This window comes from Schistocerca serialis, chromosome 8, assembly GCF_023864345.2.
Source record: "Schistocerca serialis cubense isolate TAMUIC-IGC-003099 chromosome 8, iqSchSeri2.2, whole genome shotgun sequence".
NCBI lineage: Eukaryota > Metazoa > Arthropoda > Insecta > Orthoptera > Acrididae > Schistocerca > Schistocerca serialis.
Window position 1 is genome coordinate 57384057 of NC_064645.1, and position 24895 is coordinate 57408951.

The 24895-nt window shown below is 42.6% G+C and overlaps 1 protein-coding gene across 1 annotated transcript in view; it reads left to right on the forward strand.

Moving 5' to 3' along the window:
- Positions 1-1223: 1223 nt before the first annotated feature.
- LOC126416089 (origin recognition complex subunit 6) overlaps positions 1224-24895 on the forward strand; it is a 79484-nt gene continuing 55812 nt past the window's right edge. Inside the window, exons 1-2 of the mRNA XM_050083584.1 lie at positions 1224-1358; positions 2675-2813. Coding sequence (XP_049939541.1) covers positions 1288-1358; positions 2675-2813 — 210 coding nt within the window. The 5' untranslated portion in view covers positions 1224-1287. The remainder of the gene's footprint in view (positions 1359-2674; positions 2814-24895) is intronic.

Genomic DNA, 24895 nt, shown 5'->3' on the forward strand with positions numbered 1-24895 from the left:
TGACTTGTGGCGATACTTTCGTTGCGTGTGTGAACCCAGCTTTAGGTAAATTCTGTGATTGTTCCTTTATTTCGGCCATGGTCGATTTCCTGCTCTATCCTCACCTTATCATGTCCTATTTTTGAAATGTTTTTTTACTTTATTTTTATTTATTGATCAGCTTATGATGTACACCTATGAAGCATGTCCAAATACATATTTGCATCGTCAGTTTTACATTACAAAACATTACTTCTACTGAATCAAACTGCTTTGCTTAGATAACTTATAAATTTTAGCCACAAACTTCTGTAAATTTACATAATTGTTGAGCAATTTTAGATGAAGTAAGAAAAATAGATTTTATGAGGCAGGCATATTTTCAGTACATATACGAATGAACATTTAATTGCAATAATTTGATACCATATCATTTTATATATAATTCGTAAGACAGTCACATAGCTCATTCATATTTTAGCTCCAGTTTTGCTTAAATTAATACAAAAATTTAAAAGCAATACCGGTAATACTTGTACCGAAGTTATATTTAGATACTATAATGTTGTTAAGAGGTTATCTCTTTTTACTTTTCCTTTTTCTCTCTTCCTGCATACATTTTTTATACTACAGCTGGTTACTTCTGTTATTTTCGTGTGAAATAAATTCTGTGACTGAATATAAAGGAGTTTCTAATAGCAGCTGTTTGATCAAATCTTTAAATTTTACTTTCGATTTGACATTAGTGATATGTGTTGGTAAAAAGTTGTACAACTCTACTGTCATGTAATCAATGCTTCCTCAGCTTGAGTTCTGTTATGTTGTGGAATTCTTAATTTCATGCATTTTTTAGTGTGGTACTGTCGTATATCCTCATTTTCGTTGAATTGGTCTTCATGATCCCAAGCAAGGACCAGTAATTTGCACTCGTGCAAACTGTAGAAAGTTATAAACTTATATTTTACATGTTGTCTTCTTTGTTTATCTGCCTCCTTTTTTAGCAGTTGCAGGAATACAAGCTGTGTAGGTTAATTATCTTACACTTTTCTGTATAGAGGATCGCAGCTGTCACTGTATATATTATACCTGTATGTTTCTGTCAAGTCCGATAGTATTGTAACAAATGGTACATGGATGAATAAATAAATAAATACGCCTAATATTTAGGTATCGATGGCCGAATGACTGACATGACATGTAGAGAAATTTTCGCATTCTCTTACATTACTAGAGTCTTGATAGTGGAAAGACTTTGGAATGCGCGGGAAATAAAGTTTGTTTACTTTCTTGGATAATGACAAACTACTAATGGCTTTCCAAAACGCGTTTTTGAAGTCGTTACTTCCGAAACTCGGAATAGAAGACGATAAAGTTCTTAAGTAAGTAGCGAATTATTTATGTGTAATTGGCATCGCAAGAAGAGTAATTCATGGCAAAAAGAAACCTGGTGTCTAACTAGAGCGACGTGGACAATCGGTCTTTAGTGATTTTCCAAAATGATCCTTACCCAAGAAACTGTTTTCGTCATGTATAAGGAAAAGCCATATAGAAACTCAGATAATCGTGAATGTTTTTTTATGTTAGTGTGTCAATACCAAGTGAAAGGAAACTTTACGTACCCCATTGAGCAACTCATTGTAGTAGGTCATCCAAGCAAGAACGAAATCAGGTGTAACGAATGTGTGTGCCATGTTGCTTTAAATGTTGAGAATTGTATGGCGGATTTAGTTCGCAGACAACGGAAACTGAAAACTGACTGTGATACCGTGCTGCAGCGCTGCACGCAACTGTTATTGCCACGACACTTTTGCCGAGGAAGAATTAGATGATTTTTTCCCCTTGACCCTTATTTAATCAAAATTGTTTAACTTCCTTACTGAAATAGTCCAGTCAGTGTAATTTTTTTTTTTATAAATATTCAGTAAATAATTTTCTTGATTTTGTGGCACCATTTTTTGTGCTTCTATGTTTATGTAGCCATTGATGTAGTGTTTTGCCCAAGAGTAAGATTTATTCGCTGAAAGAATAATGGACTCATTGTAGTAAGATTTATTCGCTGAAAGAATAATGGACTCATTGTAGTAGGTCATCCAAGCAAGAACGAAATCAGGTGTAACGAATGTGTGTGCCATGTTGCTTTAAATGTTGAGAATTGTATGGCGGATTTAGTTCGCAGACAACGGAAACTGAAAACTGACTGTGATACCGTGCTGCAGCGCTGCACGCAACTGTTATTGCCACGACACTTTTGCCGAGGAAGAATTAGATGATTTTTTCCCCTTGACCCTTATTTAATCAAAATTGTTTAACTTCCTTACTGAAATAGTCCAGTCAGTGTAATTTTTTTTTTAATAAATATTCAGTAAATAATTTTCTTGATTTTGTGGCACCATTTTTTGTGCTTCTATGTTTATGTAGCCATTGATGTAGTGTTTTGCCCAAGAGTAAGATTTATTCGCTGAAAGAATAATGGACCGTTATAAGTAGCGATATTGTCTTGGTTACTAAAAGTGTATTACCAAAATATGAGATCGTTTTCTTAGCAACCCCTTTATTTCATATACCTTGTACATTGTGCTGTAAAGCAATAGGCTGCTGTAATCAGTAAAATCCACTCTTTCATTTCAAACAGAAGTACAATGAAAATTTAAAAAAAGAACGTCATATGCTTTACAAATATTTTTGTATCTTTCAGGAAGGCTTCAGAGCTGCAGCGCATACTAGACTTGAAAATATCATCTGGAGGTGCCAAAAATTTAAAACTAAGTGAAAGTGCAAAGGCAGTGATGTGTGCTGATCTAGCAGCTGTACAGTTTGGAATAACTTGTGAAAGGGTATAGTATTTCTGAGACATTTCTTCAATAGGCATGTGTTAGTACTTCTTTAGAGCATACTGGTATACTCTCAGAGCTGTAACCAACTGTTCTTAATGTTCATTCTTATTTCTTCGGCACTATTGGAACATTGGTTTATTATTATTTTACTGCGAGTTGAACAATCAGATGTCAGCTTTGACCTCTGATGAAATGATGATACAGTGTGTTGTAATACATGCACACATAGTTACAGAACAGAAAACTGACAACATAATTGGTGATTCTGTATTACTTTTGGGAATGAAGATTTCAGGGTTTTGTTGAGAGATTTGTCTGTAGTGTAGCTCATGGTATATTTTAAGCTGGTGATGCTGTTGAAAATATGTAAGAAATATTCATTGTTGTGATACATTGATCTGTAGCTTAGTGTGAGGTCTACATGTGGTAGGATGTGACAGTTTAGTTGTGCATTGGTAAACCAACAAAAGTGATAGGCCTATCAGAAGAATAAATATAATTCATGTTATGGTGGGGTTTTACGTAGATTTATTTAATTGCATCAGATTCAACTTTCTCTTACATTTGTTTATCTGTCTATCTATCTATCTATGTATTTATCTAAAAACACACATGATGTGACTTACCGAACGAAAGTGCTGGCAGGTCGATAGACACACAGACAAACACAAACAAACACAAACATACACACGAAATTCAAGCTTTCGCAACAAACTGTTGCCTCATGTCTGCTTGTGTCTGTGTATGTGTGGATGGATATGTGTGTGTGTGCGAGTGTATACCTGTCCTTTTTTCCCCCTAAGGTAAGTCTTTCCGCTCCCGGGATTGGAGTGACTCCTTACCCTCTCCCTTAAAACCCACATCCTTTCGTCTTTCCCTCTCCTTCTCTCTTTCCTGATGAGGCAACAGTTTGTTGCGAAAGCTTGAATTTCGTGTGTATGTTTGTGTGTCTATCGACCTGCCAGCACTTTCGTTCGGTAAGTCACATCATCTGTGTTTTTAGATATATTTTTCCCACGTGGAATGTTTCCCTCTATTATATTCATATCTATGTATTTATTCATATATGTGCTATCCATGTAACTATAAGTTTTTGGACATTGATATAAGTTAAACATTTACACACACACACACACACACACACACACACACACACACACACACACACACACACACTAGCTGGTCACCCGCTGCTTCAATTGCGTACACTGTATGGCCTGCAGAATTTTTTGTTTGTTTGTTTTTAATCGATTTTTATATTGTTCACAAATTTCAACACCTTCTAAGCTTGTAGTGCTAACTAAAGCCAAGTAAGCATGGTCTTTTCTGAATGTGCTTCTGACCATAAAGCTGTTCTGGTAGCTGTAGTCCAAAGTTTTTATTAATCATGTCTTTTGCGTTCTTGTGGAGATATTTCCATAGCAACTTTCATCCCCTAACGACTATTTCTTTATATCTAACTGAGAAGTAAAATACCAATTTTCATAAATGTACCTTTAAATTTTCTATAATTTAACAAAATATTTTCTTAAAAATTTTCATTCCTTCTTGGGTTGAATTTTCAGAAACAAAGAAACATGTATTCTTTTTTTTTTATTTCTTACTGAGAAGTCAAATATCAACTGTCATAGATGTAGCCTTAAAAATCCTTTAGTACTTTTTATTTTCGAAAAAAGTTTCACCCTTTTTTTACCCCTTAGTGGTTGAATTTCCAAAAAGGCTGAAACACGTATGTTTCATTTTGTGACTTAGAAACCAAATACCAGTTTGCGTAGTTCTAGCTTGAAAATGCCCTTAATAGTGACATACTTTCAAAAAAGCTTTCATTCCCTAATTCACCCCCTTAGGAGCAGAATTTCGTCCAATCTCTTCAATGATGCCTACAGTATAAGATCCACACACTCTCCAAACTTCAAGTTTCTTTCCATAGCGGGGGGCCTCACAATGTGGAAGAACTCATCCAACTGCAGGGAAGACATACTACTAAAGGCATGATATTGATCATCGTGAGATAAAGATTTTCATTGTTTTTGTTTTCAGAATGTACACTTAGAAGAGAGCCTGCTTTGTTTTGTAATGATTTTTTGTAACGAAACAAATTAATTCTTGTTTTCAGAAGGAATTATGTTTATTTCATTAATAAGGTATTACAAACTTCAATGTGTGTGCTATAAGAAAACATTGTTGTAAACTCTATGATATTCCAAACTTTTGTTGAGGTGTACACACACACACACACACACACACACACACACACACACACACGAGCAAAAGAAACTGGTACATCTGCTTAATATTGTATAGGGCCCCGGCCAGAACGTGTAAGTGCTGCAACATGACGTGACATGGACTCATCTAATGTCTGCAGTAGTGCTGGAGGGAATTGACACCATGAATCCTGCAGGGCTGGCCGTAAATCTGTAAGAGTACAAGTGCGTGGAGATCTCTTCTGAACAGCATGTTGCAAGGCTTCCCAGATGTGCTCAATAAGGTTCATGTCAGGGGAGTTTGGTCGCCAGCAGGAATGTTTAAACTCACGAGAGCCACTTGTAGCAATTCTGGGCATGTGGGGGGTCACATTTTCTGCAGGAATTGCCCAAGTCTGTTGGAATGTACAATGGACATGAGTGGATGCAGGTGATCAGACAGGATGCTGACACCTGTCAGAGTCATATTTAGATGTATCGGAGGTCCCATAACTCTACAACTGCACATGCTCCACACCATTACAGTGTCTCCACCAGCTTGAACAGTCCCCTGCTGACATGCAGGGTCCATGGATTCATGAGGTTTTCTCCATACCCGTACACATCCATCTGCTTGATACAATTTGACAAGAGACTTGTCTGACCAGGCAACATGTTTCCAGTCATAAACAGTCCAATGTTAGTGTTTAGAGGCCCAGGCGAGGTGTAAAGCTTTGTGTCATGCAGTCATCAAGGGTACATGAGTGTGCCTTTGGCTCCAAAAGCCCATATTGATGATGATCCGTTGAATGGTTTGCACGCTGACACTTATTGATGGTCCTGCATTGAAATCTGCAGCAATTTACGGAAGGGCTGCACTTCTGTCACGTTGAACGATTCTCTTCAGTTGTCGTGGACCCATTCTTGCAGGTTCTTTCTCTGGCCTCAGTGAGGTCAGAGATTTGATGTTTTACTGGATTCCTGATATTTACGGTACACTCATGAAATGGACATAAAGGAAAATCCCCACTTCGTCGCTACCTAGGAGATGCTGTGTCCCATTACTTGTTCACCGACTATAACACCGCATTCAAACTTACTTAAATCTTGATAACCTACCATTGTAGCAGCAGTAACCGATCTAACAACTACACCAGACACTTGGCATCTTATACAGGCTGAGGCGTTTAAAACTGTTTGTAGGAATATTTGGCGAAATACACATCAGGTCAAAAAAAGTGGTAATAAACATTGTTCATCTCAAAGAGGGACATTCATTAACATGATGCTCAGCCCCTCTGCAGCACCCCTGGGAGTGGGAGGGGAGGTGACTTTGAAATCTTAAATAGGATCACCTATTTTTTCTTGAAGATTTGGATTCTCTGTGAAAAAACTTTTGTAGGAAACATTTCTTTTGTTTCATGATAGGTGGCACTGTAATCAGCAGACATGGAAGTGAAGTGACAGTTGTTGCAAAATGGTACAATCTCAAATGAATACACATCCGATAAAGACATTTGAAGTACTTTTTTGATATTTTTGATGATGCTATCATGTGACACCTCCCACAGTCAAATGAAGCACAGACCATGATCATTTGCTTAGTCCACGGTCAGACTGTGAATGTTACTTCAATGATTCAGACTGTACACATCTCGTCAGAAATGTTGACGAAACTCTTCAAAGGTATGCTACTCTGTTCTTCGATAGGAATGATCTGTCTGTAACTTCATTTCACTGTATTTCCCACCTGTTTCCTGAAATGATAAGTGCTAAACCTAGAGAAGGAGTCTGACCACAGCCTGTGACAAACGAAAATAACACATTGAATGTTTTAGCTGCAGTTGCTGCAAATCCTCACATTAGTTCTCGGCAAAAATGCTTACCGCATGGACACAAATTGCATCCATTTCATTTATCGCTGCAACAAGAACTGCATGGTGACAATTTTCACAAATGCTATAATTTCTGCAACTGGATACAGGAACAACAGGAAGTCATTGATAATATCATTTCACAGATACTTTTCTCCAGTGAAATAAATTTTATGAATTGTGGTCAAGTGAATCGACATAATATGCATTATTGGTCAGTTGAGAATCCCCATTGGATAAGGGAAGTTGAACATGAATGCCTGTGGGGTGTTTGGTATTTCAGGTATGCAGGTAATTGGCCCTTACTTCATAGGAGGTTATGTCACTCGTCAAATGTATAGTGGCATTGTGGATAATGTTTTTCATATACTAATGGATGATGATCCACTCTAAACAAGACTGGATATGTGGTTTCAGCATGATGGATGCCCAGTACATTAATCGTGACTACCACAAGAAGTTTTGAATCGAAACTATCCGGGTTGATGGATTGGACGAGGAGAGGAGGTGGTCCTCAAATGTGGCCCACACGAGAGTTTACGTGGATGTATGGCAACGAATTTGCAATGATGTGGAAATGTTAGTGCAGAGGCACTAATTCGTGTCGTATTATCATTCAGACACAGTTGCGATGTGGATTACAAACAACTGACAGCATTTCGAACATTTGCTGCAGTGAAACACTTTTGGGAGACAAGGGGACTCACAGTAATCAAGCACCCTGGCATAGTGAGAGGCAAGGGGACTCCCAAAATCAAGCACGCTGAAGGGAACACGTTACTACTACGTCGTCATCGTTCTTGGGTAATGCTAAATGTAGTCTAAGAATGCATTGCAGAAGGGTAATGGTGTCATATGATAGCATTTTCCCAAATATCAAATAATGTACTTTGATTTTCCTAATCGGATGTGTATTTTTGTGAGATATTACCGTTTTGCAACAATTGTCATCCCATATTAATGTGTATCAATTACAGCACCTTCTATCATGAAACTAAATAAATGTTTCATATAAAAGTTACATGTTTTTTCACAGAGATAATCTGCAATAAAAATAGGGGTTTCTATTTAAGATTTTAAAGTCACCCACCTCCGTGGTGGTGCAGGGGGATCGAGCGTTATGTTAATGGATGTCCCTCTTCAAGGTGAACAACATTTGTTACCACTTCTTTTAATCCAATGTGTATTTTGCCAAATATTTCAACAAACAGTTTTAAATGCTTCATCCTATATAGGCGTTGCCAACCGCAGTGCTGCATTGTCTGTCTGTTTACATATATCTGTATTTGAATACGCATACCTGTACCAGTTTCTTTGGCACTTCAGTGTGCTATATTGAATATTTTTATGTGCTGTACTTGTTTTTATCAGAAATTATGTATTTTACATTTTTGATTAAAAGTTAAATAATGTGTGTTTGAGATGATGTATTGATTAGCAAATAGACTAAGTGAGTAAATAAAATCGTTAATGTGAACAGTTACATTCTTTAAAAAATGTGGATCACCTTGTATAAGATATGAGTTATTGAATGATGCAATATGTGCTTTTTGATCTGTTACATTGTCTCCATGATGTTCTGCCTTCAGGGACTCATAACTCTTTTGTGAGTATGCACATGGGGAGCATGGGCCCCCTAGCCATTGCAGTACTTCTTCCTTTCCTGTGCTGCAGTTTTTCTCCAGCGTATCTTTTTTGTGACTTATTCTCTAGAACAGATTCCTTGCTGACAACATAGCTCACCAATCGGATGTTGATTCTCACCCACTTTGTTCTCTTCTTTTACATCACATATTTCTGTTAACTTATTTCAGTCCCCCCATCTGGCTTGGAATTTCAATTTTCCCCAAATTTCTATAAATTTTGCAGGCCATGTGGGGTAGTTTGCCCGATACCCAATACGGTAGCCAGTCCATATTGGGGAGGGGGTGGGGGGTGCTAGTGAGATACCCATATGGTAGTAGGCCCCTCACCATGCAGAGATTGCGCTATTAATGCTTGAACTGTCATCTCCCCATGGATGCTAAGGATTCAGAGCCTCTCCATAAGGGGCATTTGGACCCTGGGCACTGGCTATCACATCAGATGGTCTTTGCTCTGGCTGTGTAGCACCCAGAGTCCTCGTAGGTGGCTTCGTGGTGGATATTTGGTAGCATGAAATGACCAAAGTTATCAGACTGTGGCTGTGAGGTCCGGAAAGGACTCTTCAGGCAGACAGCAATTTGCTCCCAATCACAATGACCCGTGCAGTTATTCCCCTCAGTTCCTGGTTTTCAACCAAACAGATGGCATGTCCTTTCTCTCTACTAAACCAATGGTGTTTTGTGAAGAATATTGGAAACACGCAAACTCTTCCCTTTCTTCCCTGCTCATCTTAATTAAGATGGCATATTCTATCCACTCCTGGTTATTACTCTCTTGCAAATTAGTTGGTGATGTACCTGTTACCATCACACTTCAATATCCCCCCCCCCCAGGAGGTCCACAATTCTTTTGTGGATACGTGCGTAGCGAGCACGGGATCCCGAGCTAATGTGGCCTTCCTTCCTTTCCGGGCTGCATGCCTTCCCTTTCCGCATCCCCCATCTTCACCCCCCCCCCCCTCTCTCACTTCCACCTCTTTCCTTCCCTTTCTCCCCCTCTGGGGGTATGTTTTGTGCCTACATCCGGAGATGGACGCTCGGAACTGTAACACATTCTTTGCTTTCTCCGCTTGCAAGTCTTTGTCCTTCCTTTGTCATTCTCTTTTCCGTACCTCTTCTCTTTGCCCTTTTCTCTGCTGCGGCATTTGAGACCTCTCTTCCTTCCTTTCCCTTTGTTTTTTCCCTTTCTCTTCTTTCCTCCTTGTGCGTGTCTGAACGCCGACCCACGCATTTCCATGCATAGCCGGTGACGGGGTAACGCGTAATTCCCCGCCCCGGGTAGACAGGTAGGACACATACGTACCCCCTGGTAACGGCCTGGCCCAGGGAGGGGTGATTACCCGACCTGATACCTTCCGAAAGTGCCGATTGGTCCCTCCGTCCGTTTCTCGGGAGGTGTGGCCTGAGGTGTGAACAATCAATCACCTAAGGCGGGAGTGCCCTCAGAGAGGGCCCCCACAAGGAAGGAGCGTGCCATTGGAGACGCCGGTAATCATGGGGGATACTTTCGCAATGGTTTCCTCTTCTTCTACTATGTCTGCTCACAAGCGTAAGTTCAATGAGTCTCAGCCACAGACAGTCCTTCCATCGTTGCCACAGTTCCTTGTTGTTTCTTGGTCTGACGAAGGTCATGACTTCTCCACGGTCAACCCTTTCATTATTCAGAAAGGTGTCAACGCAATTGCAGGTCCTGTAAAGTCTTGTTCCAGATTACGGAATGGCACCTTGTTGTTAGAAACAGTCAGTGCCCTCCAGGCACAAGAATTGCTGTGTTCTTCACTGCTACACGCCTTCTCTGTCCGGGTGGAACCGCACTGTACTTTAAATTCATCACGTGGGGTCGTTTATACATGCTCCCTCGACGGATTGTCCGACGAGCAAATTCAACACTACCTCTCTGACCAGGGCGTAACGGCTGTTCATAGAGTCATGAAAAGGGTTGACACGAACATCATTCCTACCAGTACTGTTTTCTGGACATTGACAAAGTTCAACTCCCATCGAAAATCAAAGCAGGCTATGAGATAATTTCCGTTCGCCCTTACATCCCAAACCCTACCCGTTACTATCGGTGTCAGCGGTTCAATCACACCAGCCAGTCCTGTTCCAATCCGGCCAAATGTGTTACGTGTGGCAAGGATGCCCATGAGGGTGCTTGTCCACCTCCATACCCTCGTTGCGTCAACTGTATGGGTGACCATGCTGCTTCCTCTCGAGATTGCCCCATTTTTAAGGACGAAAAGCTCATTCAGGAAATCAGAGTGAAGGAAAAGGTGTCGACCTTTGCTGCTCGAAAATTATTTGCCAGTCGACAGCCCACCGTGCCTCAGACAGGAAAATACAGCACTGTCCTTGCCTCTCCTCGGCCAACGAAGGAGGCAGCCACGCAGACTTGTGACCTCACCTTTAGTGCCACGGTTGTCAGATCAGCCAGCGCAAAGATCACCCGTCCAACCTCCCCACTTTTGCCTGCCCACTCTATGGCTCACCCTTCATTGGGTTCTGCTAAATCTCGAGCCCAAAAATCAGACACCAAGACTTCGAAAAAAGAGCATACTCATGAAGATTTTTTACATACCCCAACTTCACAACCATTCGTTCCTCCTTCATCTAAACATCATGTTTCCAAGAATGCTAATAAGAAACCCAGTTCATCTCCTTCTCCGCCAAGGCGTGTCTCATCTACAGCACCACCTGGCGGTAATCGCCCTCGGCCGTCTTCTGTGTCGCCGAGGCGCACTGCTGGCGGCCGACCAACTGGCCGATCGCTGGTGGCAGGGGCTGCTCCTGAACAACCTATGGATCAGGATCTTCTGCCTTCGGCTGAATGCCATTCCATGCTGTCGGTCGCAAGCTTTGAGCAGTCGTTGAGTTGACGGCAACCTTGGTCACATTCCTCCATTTTCTGTTCACCCTATGTCCATTATCCACTGGAATATCCGCGGCATTCGAGCCAATCGGGATGAATTGTCGATCCTCTTACGATCCTACTCGCCGGTCATCTTCTGTCTTCAGGGTACAAAGCTGCGTCCCCATGACCACTTTGTTCTCCCTCATTTTCAGTCCGTCCGATATGATCTCCCCTCTGTTGAAGGCACTGCAGCACATGGAGGACTCATGATTCTTCTCCATGATACTCTCCATTATCGCCCAATCCCCTTAAACACTTCCTTCCAAGCTGTCGCTGTCCGTCTTTCCCTTTCTGGATATACCTTTTCCCTTTGTACTGTATATATTCCATCGTCCACACCAATGGCGCGAGCTGATCTCCTTCATCTTCTTGGTCAGCTTCCACCCCCCTATTTGCTATGTGCCCACCACCCGCTTTGGGGATCTCCACATCCTTGTCTGCGTGGCTCACTGTTGCTAGACGTCTTCCACCAAGCGGATCTATTTTGCCTCAACACTGGGGACCCTACGTTTTTGTCTGCCTCCATGACAAATTTCTCTCATTTGGACCTTTCGGTCGGTACTGTTCCGCTAGCTCGGCGCTTTGAATGGTTCGCCCTTGATGATACACACTCAAGTGACCACTTTCCATGTGTCCTTAGACTGCAGCCTCAACTGCCGTATATGCGCCCGCGACGCTGAAAGTTTGCCCAAGCCGATTGGACACTTTTTTCGTCTCTAACAACATTCGATGACCGTCACTTTCCTAGCGTCGACGATGAGGTCACACATATTACAGGCGTTATTCTTACAGGTGTGGAACGTTCAATACCATGCACCTCCGAATTGCCCCGGCGCCCCCCAGTTCCTTGGTGGAACGAAGCATGCCGTGACGCAATACGTGAGCGGCGACGTGCTCTCCGCGTTTTCCGCCACCACCCTACATTGGCCAACTGTATCCGCTATAAGCAGTTCTGTGCGCGATGCCGTCGCGTCATCCACGATAGCAAGAAGGCAAGCTGGAAATTCTTTACTAGCTCATTTAACACCTTCACTCTCTCCTCAGAAGTTTGGAGTCAGATTCGATGGTTATCAGGCGCGCCTAGTTTCTCCCCGGTCTCTGGGCTCACTGTCACGCATGATACATTAGTGGACCCTGTTGCAATTTCTAACTCATTGGGTCAACACTTTTCTGAGATTTCGAGCTCTTCAAATTACCCGCCAGCGTGTCGCCTGAAGAAACGTGCAGCTGAAGTGCAACCTCTTGCTTTCTCCTCTCAAAATCGCGAAAGCTACAATACTGTTTTCTCCATGCGAGAACTCCAACATGCACTCTCTTCTTCTTGCTCCTCCGCCCCAGGACCGGATGGTACCCACATCCAAATGTTGCTGCATTTATCAACCCATAGTCTGCGTTACCTCCTTCGCCTTTATAATCGAATTTGGACCGACAGTACTTTTCCCAGACGATGGCGGGAAGCTATCGTCGTTCCTGTTCTGAAACCTGGAAAGGACAAACATCTCCCCTCTAGCTATCGCCCCATTTCTCTCACGAGTAGTGTATGTAAGGTTTTGGAGCGTATGGTGAATTGCCGTTTAGCTTGGTGGCTGGAATCCCGCAGTCTTTTAACACCTGCCCAATGCGGTTTCCGAAAGCATCGTTCTGCAGTTGACCATCTTGTTGCTCTCTCCACTTATATCATGAACAATTTTCTCCGGAAACGCCAAACAGTAGCAATATTTTTTGATCTGGAGAGAACATACGATACCTGTTGGAGGACAGGCATCCTCTGCACACTGTTCTCTTGGGGCTTTCGAGGTCGGCTGCCCCTTTTTCTTCACAAATTTATGGCAGAGCGCACATTTAGAGTGCGGGTGAACACCACTCTCTCCCGTACTTTCTCCCAAGAAAATGGGGTACCCCAGGGCTCCGTGCTGAATGTTGTACTGTTTGCCATTGCCATAAATCCAATTATGGACTGTCTGCCTCCCGAAGTCTCAGGCAACCTCTTTGTGGGCGATTCGCATGATTCTCTTCGCCGATCTACGGAGTGTTTTATGTCGTCGTGTTGTTCTTTTATGGCACACACATTGGTCGACACTTCCTCATAATAAATTGCGGGACGTGAAAGCTCTTCCCTGTGCTTGAACCTCTTCCTCCCGAACGCATCGTCGGGAGGTAATTTTAACTAGACTCCGGATAGGGCACTGTCTTTTTAGCCATCGACATCTTTTAAGCGGCGATCCTCCCCCACTCTGTCCCCACTGCTCTCAGCTGTGGATGGTAAGTCACCTTTTAATTGAGTGTCCCTATTTTACTCCGTTACGCGCCCGTCTACAGCTGTCGCCTGATATATCGTCCATTTTAGCAGGTGACACGCGCTCGGCCGATCGCGTTCTCGAGTTTATTAGTGTCAGTGAGATGACGTCAGTCATTTGAAGCTCTTTTTGGGGACAACCAACCCCTTTCTGTAGTGGATTTTTAAGCTTTCCTTCTGCTTTTAGTTTCTCCAATTTTTTGAGTTTCGTTCCCATTGCTGCTGGTTTCCATTTTCGTTTTTTACCGTTTCCTAAGTCACAGACCAGGCGCTAATGAGCATAGAAGTTTTGCGCCCCTTGTATGTCATTTATGCTATGGACCACCAGACAAGAAGGTAGATACTGGTGTATTTGCTTCTAGAAAAGGAAGCTATGTGATGATGTGTTTCTCACACCCTAGCGATGTTTTAAATTCCAGCACTTGTGGCATATCTGTTCACAGGTTCACAGTGTACATGTGGATCGATTTGTGGAGGTGCTGGCCATCTCAAATGAAAATCTACTTTGTGTGCTAGTCGTATCTGTGTCAACTGCAGGAATGACCACCCTCCCCAAAGTGTGCTAACCTACTCACGGACTACAAAATCCACGAGCTGAAGGTTGCGAACTCAAAAATGTAGTTATACGCAGTACACATACTCAAAAATAGCCGCCAAAATTGTTGGCACATTTATCCCATTGTGACACTAGCCTGTCGATTCCATCCTTGAAGAAGCTAGTAGGCTGCTGTCGAATCCAGGCCTAGAACCAGTCACATACTTCGTCATCTCTTGCGAATCGATGTCTGTGAATAGCTTGTTTTAGAGGTCCAAAACACGTGAGTCACATGATGAAAGGTTGGGCCTGCATGGTGGATGTTCCAGTGTTTCCCACCGAAACTGCTGAAATATCGTCTTCACCACATTGGCCGTGTGTGGGCAGGCATTATCATGCAGGAGGATAACGCCATTGTACAACATACCTCAGGGTTTCAACTTGATGGCTCATCTGTAAAGTGGACTGATAATGCTGGGCATTGATGGTGGTTTCCTGTTCCAGGAACTCAATAAGCAGTGGGCCCGTGTGGTAAAAAAAGAAAGATATTGTGACCTTACCAGAATTAATGGCATGGCCTTTGATTTCTTTGGAGGTGATGAAGTTGCACGTTTCCACTGCTTGCTCTGACACTTGCTTTCCGGTTCAAAATGGTGACACCATGTTTCGTCACCTATAACAGTACGCAACAGAAAGCCATATTCCTCCTCATGATAATGTTGCAGATGACTCAAAGACTGTGCCATTAGTGTATTGCACTGGTCGGTGGCGATCAGTTGGTGGGGAACCAACTGTGCACAGATTTTTCGAAAGTTCAAGTGTTGATGCATTATGGTGTGTGGGTGCCCATGCTAATACCCAGTAACCAATGGATCTCGTCCACGATGATTCGGCGGTTATCCAAGATTAAAGCATTCACTTCCACAGCCATTTTCGGTGTGATGACACGATGAGCTTGTCTAGGATGAACATCTTCCAGTGACTCGCAACCCTCAAGGAATTGTTTGCGCCATTCCACAACACTTGAACGACTCAGACAGTACTCACCGTACACAGCCTTCATCCATCGATACATTTCATGGCCTCAAATTCCCTCCGCCGCCAAAGACCAAATCGCTCCTCGTTGTTCCTGCTTACTCGACTGCATGTTCAGCAGTGGACAATAACTTGTGTGACCATCTTCTCTTCGACGTGAAATCACTCTGGCACTATGCATCATTAAATGGTGTGCACGTGTCAGCCTCTCTACCAATAGATGGCGCCACCAAACCTGCAGAAGTTGTGCAAATAGACTTGTCCGTGGAGTTGATAGGTCTTCTATTCTCGTGGTTCCTGTGGCACTGTCTTTGGGAACCACTCTCCGCACCTGGTTGGAGGGACTGATGACCTTGCTGTTTGGTCCCCTCCCCAGAATTAAGCGACTAACCAACGTGAACAGAGAAGCAGCGTCGTCCCACATTGTCTATCAGTGACAAGGTTCCTTCTCGAGAACCCTCTCCCTGAAAATCCACCGTCAGAGACCTGACACCAGCTAGTGGCTGAAGGAGTCATGGACTAGGAGTGCATGGGCTGCCTGTTCTTCTGTTCCTACACCAACAGCAGATAAGTCCTCATAAGAATCTTGACCAACAAAGGTTGTGAATGGAAAGAAGAAAAAAACTCAGGAAGTGTCTACTCTGGTGACCACAAAGGTGCCAGATCTCACCTTGCCATTGGACTCCGAACTAATGTTTGTTAATGATGTTCCACCCTTCTGGTGACAGTGATCCTGAGGGATGATCTGTCCCCCTGGACCTGTGTACTGAACTGGGACATGCTCAATGTGATGATCCAGTAAAACTGCACTAGACATTACTGTCACTTGCCAGGACATCAACAAATTTCCTCTTGTTCTCAAGCCTGTGTTGTTGTCAAAGAAACACACTTCATTGGTAATCATTCCCCAACCCTTTGAAGTTACTGTGTTTTTTGTCAGAGCTGTATTGCTCCAAGAGAGCATCAGAAGGGGTCTGTACATTGATCTGCACACATATCATCAGTGTACGGATTCCTCTTCATACCACTTTGGAAGCAACAGCAGTGTAAGTGCAAACGGCCCCAGAGATGTTGGTAATGTTTGTTTACCTTTAGGCTGTGCACTTATGTTGAGATGGCCAGCCTAATCCAATAACTCAGACCCTTCTTCCTACTTGGGGATCTGAGTGCACACCACCCACTTTGGTGACATACCATTTTGTCTGGTAGGGGCCTTCTGATTGACCAGCTTCTTTCCAGTCATGCTCAGTCTCCCTCAGTGATGTTATTCTTACCCACTTCAGTGCTGCTTGTAGCATCTTTTTGGCTACAGATCTTAGTCTCTTCCTCCAATCTCGCAGCTTCAATGCAGTGGTCACTACACAACAATTTTTGTGACAGTGGACACTTTGAACTTAGATTAGATTTGTTTTTCATTCCACAGATCAAAAAGTGAGATGATTCAGAAAGTATAACATAAAAAACATAGAACATTTGAGTATAATACTCACTTCCCTGATTATTTGTCAGGAGATTGTCAAGATACGTGAATATATTTCAGTAAACTGGAAAAGCTAATATTTACGGAATTAATACACTGCCAGAATGAAACATAGTTATGCCATTTTAATAAATTCATGATACACAGAATACCTAATCTTGACTGTTGTGACCAAATGCTGTCAAAACCGAAATCTAACATATATTTTTACTTCAGCTTGTCTAACAGTCCCTGCTAAGATATTTATTCATCTTTAGAGTTGAAGGAGTTACTTACCTTAAAGCCTTTCAAACTCTGTTTAAACTGTGCTTTATCTAAAACCAAGTTTTTAATGGTGATACTGTCACTTCCTTGTCACCATCTGACATGCCACTTGCCATGTTGGGCTCTTTAAAGAACCAACCAGCAGTTGGGGGATACCTCTGTTGTTAGCTGCACCCTGTGTCATATTGCATCTATGAGGTTGTGGAAGTTGTCTTCAACACCATCGTACATGCCGTTGAAACTGCTGCCCCCTTTCTACAGACCCCCTTCGCCTCCTAGTGGTGCCATGGTGGACAAAAGACATTACAACGTTTATTCAGGATCATTGAAGATCTGTGCAGTGTCCCAAGTGACACCCATTCACAGTCCTTCCCCTCTTCCACTTTTATGTGGTTTGGTGCTAAGGCTCACTGTGCAATTAACACAGTAAGGAATGCTGGAGCACTATATCTCCCCCTTGGGAACATGTGCCTCTTCATCTCAGATGTGGGCCAAGCCCTGTAGTCTTCTGGGGCACCAAAGATCAACCGCCATTCCTGGTCTGTTCCTTCATGGTGGTTTTTGTCCCAAGTCCCAGTTCTTGCTGAACACCTTGCAACCTACTTTGTGACAGTGTCTGCTTCTTCTTCTTCTTACTCTGCTACCTTTTGAACATATAAAAACCAAGTTGAAGAGCTCTGCCTATTGCCCATCACCTGTTGCCAAATTACGTGATGAATCTTATGCTGACTGGGAACTACTTCAGACTCTTCACTTGGGACACGACACAGCTCCAGGACCTGATTCAATTTATAATCCAGTGATCCAACATGCGACTGTTAACTCAGAGGTGCCATATCCTTAAAGTCTTCAACTATTTTGGCTTTACAATATTACCATCATCCTAATTCTTAAACCAGGCAAAAACCCTATGTCCATCTGCAGCTGCTGACAGATTAGTCTTGCCAACGTGCTCTACAAAATGCTTGAAATGATGATAACATGATAATTATGTCACTGAATCATGAGCCTTTTGTCGGCCCTATCAGTTCACTTCCTGGGATGGGTGATCCTCAACAAGCTATCTGTTGAGGCTGGAAATAGCAATCTGACAGGCTTCTTCATGACATTTTACTTACCCCCTATGACTGGGGCTTTTGAGGCTCTCAACAGAGTTTTGTTTGTCCGTTTCTTCCCCACCAGTTGTTTTGGGTTAGAGTTGGTACATTACTCAGCTTTCCAAGAGAACAATATCGTGCAATCCTGCTTATAAGTGTTACTTCCTCATCAGCATCAATGGGCTCATGATCTCTGTTGGACTGCTGCTCACCCCTGCATTATATGTCAATGACTTTTGCATTTGGTATAGTGCCCAAACTGTGACATTGGCTGAATGCCAGGACCAAGGTGCCATCCAAAGGGCCTCCATATTGACCCTTTTCCATGGCTTCTGGTTCTCTCGCATGAAAATGCGAATTGTGGATTTCTGTCATCATATGACAGTCCATCCTGACCTAGAATTCTAATTGTGTACCCTGCACTGGGATGTTGTCGCACAGTCTCAGATTTTGGGTCTCCCTTTTGATAAAAAGCTTATTTGGCTGTCCCATCTTTGTCAACTAAAGATTAGGTGCATGCGGAAGTGTAATGCTCTCTGCTTCCTTTCCCGTGTCTTGGGGTGCAGATCATCCTACTATTCTCCACATTTACTGGGCGCTGGTCTAATCGTGACTGGGCTGTGGTTGTCAGTTTTATGGATCAGCAGCACCAGTCTGTCATTATGAGGCTGACAGCTGGAACATTCTGGACTAGAGCTGTAGATTGTCTGCTTGTTGAAGTGTTGATATTCCCTCTTCAGTTCACTGGTATCATTGACCGATACCATGCTCATGGGCATCTCACTTTTGGCAATGCAAACACATGCCGCAGGGGTCGCTCAGTGACCCGGCAGATTCAGTGATGCACACTTGCTAGGCCACACCTTCAGTTGCTACAACTATGAGCGCCCTCTGCCACTGCAGTGTAGGATGGCCGGCAGCAGCTACACACAGCCCAGTCTGTCGCAGTCTGTGACAGTCTTCAGCCTTAGTCAACAATCGATAGTTTACTCGTGCACGAGTGGCAGTAGCCTCACACTGTATGATGCTTTAATTTGCTTCTTGTAATAGCTGGTCTTGATTGCTGTTTGTTCTTTTGTAAAGCTTCTTCTCAATGCTGGAAGAAAGCTACAAGTAATTAAAACTTCTTTTTACTGTGTGTGTTTGCTAATCATTTGATCTCCTGTCCAGCTTCTGTATGACAACAACTGTTGCACACCTCTCTAGCCCACACCTCCTTATCATTGTGTATAAAGTAGTACACAACAAGTTCTTATGGCACCAACTTTTACTCGCTTGCGAAATCATTATCCGAAAATTTCCTAATCTCCCAATTTACAAAATTCTTCTTGCATACCATGGGCATTGATTCCGACACCCACTCTCATGTGGGATTATCAGCTGAGTGCACCTTGAAGCCCTCTGCCAGGAGCTTCACTGAACCTCCGTAGTATGTGCTCCCCATTTCCCTGCACGCTCTCCCCTCAGGTAATACCAAGACAACGACATTGGCTGAATGCCAGCACCAAGGTTTTTAGTCGTACCCATGACCTCTCAGTGTCTGTTCCTCTTAGCTTTTCAGGAGTACCAGGGTGCTGTCATCATTTACACTGACAGCTTTAAAACCGTAGATAAGATGCACACAGAGTTGTCGTAGCAAGATTGAATATTAAAATCCCGAAATCAGCGAAAAATATACCTATTCAAAAAAGCAGATAAAAATTCACTTGACGCTTTCCTAAGAGACAATCTCCACTCATTCCAAATTAATAATATAAGTGTAGACCAGATGTGGCTTAAATTCAAAGAAATAGTATTGGCAGCAATTGAGAGATTTATACCAAATAAATTAACAAATGACGGAGCTGATCTTCCTTGGTACACGAAACGGGTTAGAACACTGTTGCAGAAACAACGAAACAAACATGCCAAATTTAAACAGACGCAAAATCCCCAAGATTGGCGATCTTTTACAGAAGCTCGAAATTTAGTGGGGACTTCAATGTGAGATGCCTATAACAGTTTTAACAATGAAACTTTGTCTCGAAACCTGGCAGAAAATCCAAAGATATTCTGTTCGTATGTGAAGTATGTTAGCGGCAAGACACAATCAATGCCTTCTCTGCGCAATAGCGATGGAGGTACTATCGAAGACAGTGCTGCCAAAGCGGAGTTACTAAACACAGCCTTCCGAAATGCCTTCACAAAAGAAGACGAAGTAAATATTCCAGAATTCGAATCGGGAACAGCTGCCAATATGAGTAACGTGGAAGTAAATATCCTCGGAGTAGTGAAGCAACTTAAATCACTTAATGATAGCAAGTCTTCTGGTCCAGACTGTATACCAATTAGGTTCCTTTCGGAGTATGCTGATGCGTTAGCTCCATACTTATCATATACAACCGTTTGCTCGACGAAAGATCTGTACCCAAAGACTGGAAAGTTGCACAGGTCACACCAATATTCAAGAAAGGTAGTAGGAGTAATGCACTAAATTACAGGTCCATATTGTTAACGTCGATATGCAGCAGGATTTTAGAACATATATTGTGTTCGAACATTATGAATTACCTCGAAGAAAACGGTCTATTGATACACAGTCAACATGGGTTTAGAAAACATCTTTCCTGTGAAACACAACTAGCTCTTTATTCACATGAAGTGTTGAGTGCTGTTGACAAGGGATATCAGATCGATTCCGTATTTCTGGATTTCCGGAAGGGTTTTGACACTGTACCACACAAGCAGCCTGTAGTGAAATTGCGTGCTTATGGACTATCGTCTCAGTTATGTGACTGGGTTTGTGATTTCCTGTCAGAGAGGTCACAGTTGATAGTAATTAAGAGAAAGTCATTGAGTAAAACAGAAGTGATTTCTAGCATTCCCCAAGGTAGTGTTATAGGCCCTTCGCTGTTCCTTATCTATATACACGATTTTGGAGACAATCTGAGCAGCCGTCTTTGGTTGTTTGCAGATGACGCTGTCGTTTATTGACTAATAAAGTCATCAGAAGATCAAAACAAACTGCAAAACGATTTAGAAAAGATATCTGAATGGTGCAGAAAGTGGCAGTTGACCCCAAATAACGAGAAGTGTGAGGTCATCCACATGAGTGCTAAAAGGAACTCATTAAACTTTGGTTACACAATAAATCAGTCTAATCTAAAAGCTATAAATTCAACTAAATACTTAGGTATTACAATTACAAACAACTTAAATTGGAAGGAACACATAGCAAATGTTTTGGGGAAGGCTAATCAAAGACTGCGTTTTATTGGCAGACTCATAGAAAATGTAACAGACTTACTAAGGAGACTGCCTACACTACACTTGTCCGTCCTTTTTTAGAATACTGCTGCACGGTGTGGGATCCTTACCAGATAGGACTGATGGAGTACATTGAAAAAGTTCAAAGAAAGGCAGCATGTTTTTTATTATTGCAGAATATGGGAGAGAGTGTCACAGAAATGATACAGGATTTGGGCTGGAAATTATTAAAAGAAAGGCGTTTTTCATTGCGACGGAATCTTTTTACAAAATTCCTATCACCAATTTTCTCCTCCAAATGCGTAAACATTTTGTTGACACTGACCTACATAAGGAGGAACGATCACCATGATAAAATAAGGGAAATCAAAGCTCGTACGGAAAGATAAAGATGTTCATTCTTTCCGTTCGCTATACGAGATTGGAATAATAGAGAATTGTGAAGGTGGTTCGATGAACCCTCTGCCAGGCACTTGAATGTGATTTTTGGAGTATCCGTGTAGACGTAGATGTAGATGGGATAAACTTTTACATCCCCTGCTTGTCAAGAACAACATTTGTTGCCGAGAACATGTAGTGTGTTGCAGCAGAGCTCAGAGCCACTAACAGAACCCCACATTTTATGAAACACACCTCTCTTGACTGTGATTTAATTTGTAGTGACTCCATGAGCAGTCTCCCAGTTATTGATTGATGTGACTCTAGTCACTTTGTGATACTCGTATCTGCTATTTATGACCTTTTTTCTGACCTGAGCCATACTGCATGCTCCCTCGTCTTTCTCTGGTTACATGCGTATGCTGGGAAATGAAATGGCTATTTGACAAGAGATGAAGTTACATGTCCAACATTCACTTCATGATCTCAAGTGCATTTTCATGGGCTGAAATAAGACTTCTCATCACTCCAAGAGCAACATCTGGTGGACTACTACGTCATCTAATAAAATCCGCTCTGTTGAGGAGACTTCTGTTGCATGGTGCTCTTCCTTTCATTCCTCCCAGAAGGAATCCAATGTCCTATGTTACTTCTACATCAGTCGTACCAGATTATTGCATAGTTTTAACTTATTTAATGAGCAACACCTCCCGGCCCCCCTCCCTCCCACACATCCTGGTGTAATGTTGCCCCCTGGCTCCCAATGCTGAACATTTCAAATTCTTTGCCTTTATTGTTGGCAGATGACTTGTAGACACTTGGACTGGTTCTCCATCTTTTCTGTGAAAGTGAACAGTTGATTTGATTCTCTGTTTTCTCTATGGAAGATATAATGTTTTAAGCAATTTTGAGGCTGATGCTGGGATGAGTGGTTGGGGTTGAGGCATCTCCTGCCACATGCTGGGTCTGGAGGACCCTTGTCCTTGCCTCCTTCTCCAACTGCCTTGGCCATGCCTTTTTTAACCTGTTACAAAACAGTCAGTCAGTTGCTAGCTGTTGACGACTGAACACGAGTAAGTTGTAGTCATCAGATTTTGTATTGCGGACAAAATGACAGAAAAAGTGGAACAACATTATTGCATCAAATTTTGTTTTAAGCTTGGCATTCCCATGTATAAACAAACAATATGCAAGATTCAACAAGTGTTTGGGGAGCGGGGTAGGGGGTACCACACAGATAAAGCATTGGTACAGCTGTTTCGAAGATGACTACTCTTAAGTGAAGCTTAAGCATATTCAGATAGGCTCTTAACATCTGCAAATGAGGTTGTAATTGATCCTGTAAGTACCCTGGAATGCAGGATAGATGAATGATGTTCAGAGAACTTGCAGATCAGATTAAAATGAATATCGGGCCTGTTCATTCCATTTCAACAGAACATTTAGACCGCAGGAGGATCTCAGCAAAATTTGTGCCAAAGTTGCTAACAACTGAGCAGAAGCAAATTCGTTCGGAGATCACACAGGACGTGCTGAATATTGTGAATACTAAATATTCTTAACACAGTGATCACTGGTGATGAGTGCTCAGCTTATGGATATTACCCAGAAACAAAGTACCATTTATTGCATTGGAAACATTCATGATGCCAAACACCGAAAAAAGTAAGGCCGGACTGCAGCAGTGTTAAAGTTATGTTGACTGTCTTCTTTGAGCCCAGTGGTGGTCCGTCTCAAGGACACCACAGAAGGTACTAACGTTAATGAGGAATTCTGTCAAGAAGGTCTGTGTCGTCTTCGTGAAGCAGTGACATACAAACAACCAGATGCTAATTAGCAGGCAGCTCGCACCTCCACCACGATAATAGACCCGCTCATTACTCACAATTAATTCAGAGTTTTGTGGCCAAACACAACACTGTTGTGGTTTGTCTTCCAACCTATTCCCCTCATGTAGCACTTATTGACTTCTGGGATTTCCCAAGTCTCTAAAACAGACCACATTTCAGAGCAGGGAAGACATTATGCAGAATCCAATGGAGCAGCTGTGCGCCATACCAAGAGAGGCTTTCCAGCGATGCTTCCAGCAGTAGCAGCACATTGGAAGGCTGTGGAGAAGCTGAAGGGGACTACTTTGAAAGCGATTAGTGTCAAACAATTGTATCTGAGTAAATCAAACAATGGAAAACCCAGTGAGTAGCTACTCACCATATAGCAGAGGTACTGAGTCGCAGAGAGGCACAACAAAAAGGCAGTCTTTTTGTTGTGCCTATCTGCGGCTCAGCATCTCTGCTTTATAGTGAGTAGCAACTTTTCTTTTCACAATATTGTATATGAATAAAGATTGACTGTATAAAGGAAAGTCAGATACTCTTTGAACAGCCCTCATATTAATATTGTTTGCAAAGCCAGCTGTAAACTTGAGTTTCATGCCACACACCACCTGAAAAAACTATCCACAGTGCTAGTGCAACACCTAAGAAGTGGGGTCCCTCTCCCTATCCCTCACAACACCAACCACAACAGCACCTTCAACAAACCCCCCTCATAGTCAACAAACCTAGCCTAGCCACCCTACTCAATCTCCCAATCCCAGCACATACCCCACACATACCACATCTCAACTATAACCACAGTCACATGCCACATATCACCAGTCCCAATTCAGTTCTAAACCTGTCATCCAGATCCCTCTCTCCTTCAGAGACATCTGTTCTATCAAAAGGCTTAACCTTTAGCCCCATGCCTAAATTCAACCGCACTGCTCTGGTTAAAGATCTCCTCTCATTCACCCGGAACCTCAACTGGAAATATCACTTCACCACCCAAACACAGCCCCCAAATACTAAACCCAGTGTTGAACCCTGTCTAGAACAGTTTCGACCGCCTTCTCAAAGGGATCCTCCTCTCCTCCCCCAAAACCATCCCTTGCAGACATTTCAGGAATTCCTCACATCCAGTGTTGCCTCCCAGTCCTTCTTGAAGAACATCACACCAGCTGAACCCCGTGCCTTAAGGAGCTGAAAACAGACCGCTCTATTGTCATCCTCCCGGCGGATAAAGGCTCCATAACTGTGGTACTTGACCTTGTGGAGTATGTGGCAGAAGGACTGTGTCAACTCTCCGACACCTCAACC